We start from the raw sequence: 9,164 nt of genomic DNA, 5'->3' as shown, positions 1-9,164 counted from the left end.
TCCGTAAAGTTTCTTGTCAGATTTTAACAGGATTTCTATCTCAATAACAAGACTAGCGCATGGTAGAAAACGGATGCCAATACTACAAAATTAATTCAAAATACTACTCAGACTATGTTTATGATAATAAGTTCATGCTTTAATCTAATTACTAATGAACTCCCACTTAATACAACATCCCTCATAGTTGTTAAGTGGTACACGATCCAAATCCACTACACCAAAACCGATCATCAGGTGAGATGATGTAGCTTTAATGGTGAACATCAACATGTTGATCATATCATCCATATGACTCGTGTTCAACCTTTCGGTTTCCGTTGTCCCGAGGCCATGTCTGTACATGCTAGGCTCGTCAAGCAAACCCAAGTATTCTGCGTGTGCAACATGGCTTACACCCGTTGTATGTGAACGTTGAGTCTATCACATCCGATCATCACGAGATGCTTCGAAACGACGAATTGTGCAACGGTGCATACAAGGGGAGAACACTTTATTATCTTGATATTAATGTGAGGGATCATCTTATAATGCTACCGTCGCAATCTAAGAAAAATAAGATGCATAAAGGATTAACATCACATGCAATTCATATGTGATATGATATGGCCCTTTAGTCTTTGCGCCTTTGATCTTCATCTCCAAAGCACGAACATGATCTCCATCATCAACGGGCATGATCTCCATCATCGTCGGCGTAGCGTCAAGGTCCATGGCGCCGTGTTCATGGTTGTTCACCTCATGTAGCAACTATTACAACTACTTTGAAATACTACTCAACATGAAATTTAAAGACAATCATAAGGCTCCTGCCGGTTGCCACAATACAATAATGATCATCTCATACATATTCATCATCACATCATGGCCATATCACATCACCAAACCCTGCAAAAACAAGTTAGACGTCTCTAATTTGGTTTGCATATTTTACGTGGTTTAGGGTTTTCGAGAGAGATCTAATCTACCTACGAACATGAACCACAACGGTGATACTAATGTTGTCAATAGAAGAGTAAATTGAATCTTCACTATAGTAGGAGAGAGAGACACCCGCAAAGCCTCTTATGCAATACAAGTTGCATGTCAAACGAGGAACAAGTCTCATGAACGCGGTCATGTAAAGTTAGTCCGGGCCGCTTCATCCCACTATGCCACAAAGATGCAAAGTACTCAAACTAAAGATAAAAAGAGCATCAACGTCCACAAAACCATTGTGTTCTACTCGTGCAACCATCTATGCATAGACACGGCTCTGATACCACTGTAGGAAAACGTTGCATAGAAAACAAAAAATTTCCTACCGCGAACACGCAATCTAAGCCAAGATGCAATCTAGAAGACGGTAGCAACGAGGGGGTATCGAGTCTCACCCTTGAAGAGATTCCAAAGCCTACAAGATGAGGCTCTTGTTGCTGCGGTAGACGTTCACTTGCCGCTTGCAAAAGAGCGTAGAAGATCTTGATCACGATCGCTTCCGGCGCCACGAACGGGCAGCACCTCCGTACTCGGTCACACGTTCGGTTGTTGATGAAGACGACGTCCACCTCCCCGTTCCAGCGGGCAGTGGAAGTAGTAGCTCCTCTTGAATCCGACAGCACGACGGCGTGGTGTCGGTGGTGGTGGAGAAATCCGGCGGAGCTTCGCTTAAGCGTGCGGGATGTGGTGGAGGAGAGATACCGCTAGGGTTTGGGGAGAGAGGGGAGGCTAGGGCGCCGGCCAAGGGCAGCCCTAGGTGGTGCGGCCAAGAGTGGGCAGCCCCCTCCCTCTCCTCCTCATTATATAGGTGGAAATCCCCAAGTGTTGGTATCCAAGTCTTCGAATAAGACCCCAACAATGAAACCTCCCATATGTAGGGAAACCTACCCAAGGTGGGAATCCCACTTGGGGTGGGATTCCCCCTTCCATGAGGGGGTTGGCCGGCCACCCTAGGGAGTCCACCTTGGACTCCTCCCCTTTAGGGTTGGCTGGCCATGCAAGGTGGAGTCCCTCCGGGACTCTACTTTCCATGGTGATTTCTTCCGGACTTTTCTAGAACCTTCTAGAACCTTCCATAAATGCACCGGATCATTTCCAAACTTGGAATATGACTTCCTATATATGAATCCTATTCTCCGGACCATTCCGGAACTCCTCGTGATGTCCGGGATCTCATCCGGGACTCCGAACAAATATTCGAACTCCATTCCATATTCAAGTTCTATCATTTCAACATCCAACTTTAAGTCTGTCACCCTACGGTTCGTGAACTATGTGGACATGGTTGAGTACTCACTCCGACCAATAACCAATAGCGGGATCTGGAGATCCATAATGGCTCCCACATTTTCAACGATGACTTCAGTGATCGAATGAACCATTCACATACGATACCAATTCCCTTTGTCACGCGATATTTTTACTTGTCCGAGGTTTGATCATCGGTATCACTCTATACCTTGTTCAACCTCGTCTCTTCACAAGTACTCTTTACTCGTACCGTGGTATGTGGTCTCTTATGAACTTATTCATATGCTTGCAAGACATTAGACGACATTCCACCGAGAGGGCCCAGAGTATATCTATCCGTCATCGGGATGGACAAATCCCACTCGTTGATCCATATGCCTCAACTCATACTTTCCGGATACTTAATCCCACCTTTATAACCACCCATTTACGCAGTGGCGTTTGATGTAATCAAAGTACCTTTCCGGTATAAGTGATTTACATGATCTCATGGTCATAAGGACTAGGTAACTATGTATCGAAAGCTTATAGCAAATAACTTAATGACGAGATCTTATGCTACGCTTAATTGGGTGTGTCCATTACATCATTCATATAATGATATAACCTTGTTATTAATAACATCCAATGTTCATGATTATGAAACTAATCATCCATTAATCAACAAGCTAGTTTAAGAGGCATACTAGGGACTTCTTGTTGTCTACATATCACACATGTACTAATGTTTCGGTTAATACAATTATAGCATGATATATAAACATTTATCATAAACATAAAGATATAAATAATAACCACTTTATTATTGCCTCTAGGGCATATCTCCTTCAGTAAGTCTATTCTTTCTCTTATATCCATCGCTTTGTTAGAAACATCTCGATCTAAAGAAATCCAATCTTTTTCGGATCCCTTTAGGTATTTCGAAGAAGGATAACATAAAATTGGTAGGATAGTTAAATTTGAATTAATTAGCACTGACCGATCCCTTTAATAGGGTAATTTCCCCGCCCAACTAGCGAGTTTTCTTTCAAATTGATCTTAGATAGTCTTCCGTTCACTACTTTTTAAAATATGATAGTGAATAGGGATTCCCGAATATTTGAAAGGGAAATATCCAACCTCACATCCGAAGAGGTTAATGTACTCTTTCTCGACTTCTTTCGCTTTACCAAAAGAGAAAACTTTGCTTTTATAAAGTTAATTTTCAGTCATAATAGTTCCTCAAGGATACATAGAATCAATTTCATATTGAATGCCTTTTCTGGATCGTGTTCCATAAAAATGATTGTATCATTTGCATACTCTAGCATGTAAATTCCACCATGGACTAAATATGACATTAAACCATCTACTTGACCATCCTCCTTGGCAGGTGCAACTAAAATTGCAAACATATCTGGAACTAGATTAAACAACATAGGTGACAACGGGTCACCTTGTCTCAATCCTTTCTTTGTCTGGAAATAATGGTCTATGTCATCATTGACCTTAATATAACAAAATGATCCATCCATTGGCAACATTTAGTATCAAAACCTTTCATGCGCATCACCTATTGTATAGCTTTTCAAAATCTATCTTTATTAATACAACATCCATTTTCTTCCTATGAAGTTCATGGATAGTCTCATAAAGAATTAACAACCTTTCCAGGACATGCCTCCCCGACATGAACGCAGTTTTAGTTGGTATAATCACTATATGTGCCACCTCAATGACACAGTTATCATTAGTTTTCCCTTCATGGCATCTTTTAATATTAAAATCCCCAACTAACATAGGGAAAGAATCATCATCACAAATACGAACCATCTTAGCCAAAAAGTCACCCTTTTGTGTTTTTTGAGAAGTGCCATAAATCAATACTGAAGACCATTCAAACCTATTAATTTTAGAAGAAAGATGAAACCTAACACACCGATGTCCAGTAACAAAGCTTTTAACCAGTATATTTTGGAAATTAAGTCCCACCAAAAATGCCCCCGAATCTACTGAGAGGGGGTAGAGGCAATACCACATATAATATAGGCCACATGAAATTCTTTAGAAACAATGCTGAAAAGTTGTCTATCCATGTTTCTGTAATAGCGAAGAAGTCCAAGTTATGAGATCTCTTATAGTTTCATGTACTACTGAATGTTTTGCCTGATCTCTAAAACCATGCTATTAAAAAAAACTACCCTTCACTGTAAACCTTTTTTTTAGTTAAGATGAGAACTAGCAGGAAGAGTGAGGTCCTTGTAACCTTCCGAGCCTTGTTGGTCCTCTTCCTCTAAGTCCGCACCAACCTATATAGCTTTATCAAGAATCAAATTGCTAATAGTAGACTCACATTTTTGTAACTTTCTCTTTGTTTCTTTGTAACATTACTAGCGTTGTCTGATGATCCACTTCTTTGATAGAATTAATAGAGGATAAAATGTGACTAGGAGAAGCCCCTAAAGATACCCCTAACCTCTAAGCTCTAGGTATGACAATTAGGAAATACAAAACTTTGAAAAAAACCAGTAGGTGTTGTATGATTCATTTTCTATGTATACATGAACATTGTCCAGGGATCTGACATCAAATGATTGGGCTGGGTCTTCCCAATTTTCCCTTGACCAAGTTTTTTTAATTAAATTCGGTTCCTTGACCATTTAATCATTACCACGTATATGTCACACTAATGTTGATTTTGTCCTCTCCTTTTCTTGCCACCGGGGGAAATAGTCTTTTCATGTTCCTATTAACACCCTTAGTGCTCAAAATGTATCAGGGTGCCACATTAGAAAAAATGAATTAGAGCAAGTTAAAATGGGTTTTTTTCTAAATAGGAAATCACATTTTATCCAATTGTCAAATAAGGAATTGTGTCCTGTTTTTCTTGTTACAGCCTCGCTGGGAGGGCAGGTGGGTCTATCTGTTCCAGAGCTGGCATGGAACCCCCTTGGGCCAAGTCAGATAATGTGGCATCCGTTTTGTTATTCATGCTCTCCCTGTCAGCATGGCGCCCAATGCGCAGCCCGTTGACTCATTTTCTTCCTTTTTTTGGTCAAGCAGAGATTAGGCTATCGTTTCTTCTTTCTCTGACCTCCTCCGGTGAAATACGGTTGATGGAGCCAACCAAAGGACGCTGCATGGAGGGATGAAAACCCACACACAGAGTAAAGAAAACCATAGAGGGTACATGAACGCGCCCCGGCCTCTCTGCATCAACAAGCATTTCAAAAAACAAAACAAAAAAACAATCATTTCAGCAATGGACAAAGTGTTCTAGTTTTAAAAGAATCAGAATTACAATTTAACGGACTTGAGGACCCTAACCTGTTCTAAATTCCGACTTTACATCTAAACAGCTACAAAGGCGGCGTACATACACCTGGAATCACGTCGATCACAGACAGAAGACGACACATTGGTATAGCTTGCAACATTACGTCCTTGCAACATTCGACACTAAAAATTGCTATGTACGACCGAACGGGAATCACATCTTCTAATCGCGATAGCTGTGCATCCAGCCTCCAACTTGTACTCCATCATCTTCAACCTGAAATGGGGAATCAACATGGAATCAGGACTCAGAGCCCACGAGTGATCTCAAACGAATTGAACAAGAATCAATGGCGCATTTGTTTACCTTTGTGGCGGCGGTGAAGGTGATGCCAACTTTGATGGCGCCGTGGTACGAGTTGTCCGCGGTGACCACGCTGTACTTGGCCGGGCTCATCTCCGACTTGCCTTTCTCCATGCCAATGCTGATCACATCAGTTACGTTGATCCTGCAATGGACAGTACAGATATTTGATTCAGATTCTTTTGCTTTCCTGGCTGGATCGACAGCTATATATGGGAGCAGCGTTCTCACGTTGCCTGGCCGAGGAAGTCGTCTCTGGAGAAGTTGTCGTGGTCCATGATCCGGAGGATAAGCTTGTGCTGCACGTTGGCCGCGGTGGAGCTGATCTGGAACTTGAGCACCTCGTTCCAGCTCGGGTTCCTGCCCGCGTCTGCATTACATCCAACACGGTTGGTTTCGTTTAGGGAAGATGACAATTAGTGTTCCTCATCGACTGAGGATTCAGAATCAGAGAGTTGAGGAAGGACTTCGAACCTCGGGCGGTGCTGCTCTTGCGCTCCTGGCTCCGGTATTGCACGATCACATATGGGTCGATCTTCCCTGCAAGTAGAAGTAAAAGAAGATTGATGAATCTCCGTCCCCGAGCGCGCACAAATTCTAGGCCAGACCAAGAGCATTGGTGGTGGTAATTTGACGGACTCACCTAGAAAATCGGTGCCGGCGAGGCCCTTGGCGTCGACGAGATGCACCTCCAGAAGACCACGCCCCATCGTCTGTCTCTCGATCTCCTCTCGAAACCCAAAGACTATCTTCTCTCTGCCTCTTCTCTCCCGGACGGCTGCTCTCTCTTCTATAGAGACTTTGTTTCGTCCGGGTCTCTCCGCCGTGCTCTGATCAGTTCGCGTTTGGAATTGAGATACCACCAGCCGGCGCGGGCCTCCGTATTTATGTGCATTTGCTTTCCTTGGCTGGCCGTTCTCATAACAAGTCAAAACTTTGGAGCCGTCGCTAACGCGATAAATCCTTTACCTTTCTAGACTGCTAGGACCAGTTCAAGCCTCCTTCGGCCATTCCCTTTGCGCACGAAAAGAAGGTGGAGCTTTCACCGTTTCTGTTCTCGAAGAGTAGTTCCGTGCTGCTACAGTTTCCAACATCTTCCTGGAAATGGGCTTCCGCTCTAGCCGTTCACCAACGATTCTGTTGGAAACGGCTCTACCTACTGATACCATTTGGCCGCTCGACAGCTATAGTAGAACCAGTCTTCGCTGCTGGCAAGAACATGGGTGTGGTATCGCGATTTTGAATAGTTAGTTGATTGATAATTCTTTGATTATTGTTCTTACCCCTCTGAGTTAGCCTCTACTCCAGGAGTCCAGGGTGATGGACAGCGACGCGAGTCTGCCTAGAATCTAGACGCATGCCAATCTCTAGCGCGTACTGAAAATTTTGATCTATCAACATACATATGCGCGAGGCGAGAAACCGAGTGTTGCTACGTGCGCGCTCTGTTGGCCAACGGACGTCCATGGAACTTGAAAGGACCCCAACGCGTGAGATGGAAGAAACGTACTCTGACCATGGTCGCTGATGGATTCGCACCATAGAAATTACTGGGTCTAGAATATCCCGACGTTTGGCTCTGACCTCAACCTGGCTGGAACCACACGCCAAGACAGCCTGAAAGGGATTGTTCCTCAAATAGAAACCAGAAGGGGAGATTCAGTTGTGGAGAAAACGTACTCCTAAGATCAACAGAAATAACACACCATTGACAGTGATTTCTGAAGCAAGCATCATTGTACGTATCAAATTATCTAAAGGCTAGGCAGCCAGCAGCTGCTTCAAGGCGCTGTTCCGTGACTTGGTTGTTAATTATTTTCAATAGAACAGATGCACTGGGACAAACACTTGCTGGCTAGCTTCCAAGAGGTAAAAGCTGAAACACGGATTATTGTGGGGCGTAAACAAACCAATGATGGTTCTGATGACAGTCGCTATAGCAGTAACACCTTGTACCTCTCCATTTCGTTCTCAAGTTCACGTTCCGGATTCAAATGTTTCTCAACAAACGTTTTGAATTTTCGTAGCTATACATAAAAATTCAGACTGACAAATCATCACGAAGGTCAGACCGTGGAATCAATCCACCAAACAGACTACAGAGTAATCAAATCTAAGGGTACTTCACTACATCAAGAAATATATTCCCTTTATCCAAAAAGCACATGTATAAAATCCAATTTTGGTTGGAGACAAAAACAGGAAAACATAATCATGCAGCAAGCTCTGTGATACAACACGATGAACTATAATTAGAACAGGCTGGTCAAACAGTCTTTAAAAAGATATAATTAGAATTCACTCCTGCAAGCAACTGTCTGCATCTAAAAACACTAGGTAGAAGAAGACTTAATTTTGTAAAGCTTAGCCAATTGAGTGTGAGATAATGTGTCGTAATGACTTAATTTGTATAACATGTCACGTCTGGAGCCGTATGCATCGATTGATGCAGAGGCCCATTTCGAAAAAAAATAACATGTCACATCTAGTTAGGTAAGGCATGGGGCCAGGTTAAGCCAAATATGTGTATTTCTCCCTACGTATTATTTTCATAGAGATCTTAGAATGACATCATAATAAGATCTTTAGTGATGATCCGCCAACAAGGAATCCATCAAGATCATCTTGAGATCTTTGCATCTTTCCCCATTTAGGAACGAAATGAAACGAGAGTATAAGGGGTTCGATCCTATTTGGACAAGTATGACGAGCACCCGAGCACTAAAGACATGAATTTGAACAACAATTGTAATGCACGTTACAAGTAACACCACCAAAGTATCCTCCTAAGTTCTCTATCAAAGCTAGCAAGGTAACCGTGCAGGTAAAACGTTTTCACATCGGATTTACCCAGAAGCCAAAGCATATGCCGCCAAGTCGCCCGCCAACCAAGCGCAAGACCTCCAAAAACAATGCCTTCAAGGAGGTACCACCATTAGCAACTCCTCCGTTGTTCGATCTGGCTCAAGAATTAGCGTGGGTCTACTTTCTCAGGCAATTTTGAATCTAGTATACCATTGAAGTTTCATCATAACATAATAATAAGAATAAGGCAATATTGAGAGTGATTTGCCAAAGCAAGAGAATGTATCACATATAGGAAGGCTCAACTCTCTTATAGAAGCAGGTAAACAACGACATGTAAACAAAATGTCTAGTAGAAACAATATCATGTGAAATAATAGTGCTTATTGCTCTTATAAGAAGGTGTACTTCCCGTACTTGAGCAGAGAAGGCAACATTGCTGATTCCAGTGGCCCAAACGGGTTAAGGTTCATATGTCAGCTCAACGTTTGTTCAGTAAGATGCTTTTTTC

The 9,164-nt window shown here is 42.5% G+C and overlaps 1 protein-coding gene across 1 annotated transcript; it reads right to left on the bottom strand.

The window, feature by feature from the left end:
* Window positions 1-5,471: 5,471 nt before the first annotated feature.
* LOC124661569 (elicitor-responsive protein 1-like) lies at window positions 5,472-6,687 on the bottom strand. Its single transcript, XM_047199433.1, has 5 exons — window positions 6,492-6,687; window positions 6,323-6,388; window positions 6,080-6,218; window positions 5,852-5,993; window positions 5,472-5,761 (listed from the first exon to the last, which is right to left on the bottom strand). The coding sequence occupies exons 1-5, from the start codon at window positions 6,556-6,558 to the stop codon at window positions 5,708-5,710; spliced, it is 468 nt and encodes a 155-aa protein (XP_047055389.1). The 5' UTR covers window positions 6,559-6,687; the 3' UTR covers window positions 5,472-5,707.
* Between the last annotated feature and the right edge of the window lie 2,477 nt (window positions 6,688-9,164).

This window comes from Lolium rigidum, chromosome 6 (genome assembly GCF_022539505.1).
Source record: "Lolium rigidum isolate FL_2022 chromosome 6, APGP_CSIRO_Lrig_0.1, whole genome shotgun sequence".
In the NCBI taxonomy this organism is placed as follows: Eukaryota; Viridiplantae; Streptophyta; class Magnoliopsida; order Poales; family Poaceae; genus Lolium; species Lolium rigidum.
Note: the sequence above shows the minus strand (reverse complement) of the source record. Positions and strands in the feature narration are given on the sequence as shown.

What these genes read in the sequence shown, in the direction of transcription:
- LOC124661569 (XM_047199433.1), bottom strand. Translation starts at nt 6,558, where the DNA reads ATGGGGCGTGGTCTTCTGGAGGTGCATCTCGTCGACGCCAAGGGCCTC. An exon ending in CGCCGGCACCGATTTTCTAG is followed by an intron (nt 6,389 to 6,491) that starts GTGAGTCCGTCA and finishes TTCTACTTGCAG; the next exon opens with GGAAGATCGACCCATATGTG. An exon ending in GACTTCCTCGGCCAGGCAAC is followed by an intron (nt 5,994 to 6,079) that starts GTGAGAACGCTG and finishes TGTCCATTGCAG; the next exon opens with GATCAACGTAACTGATGTGA.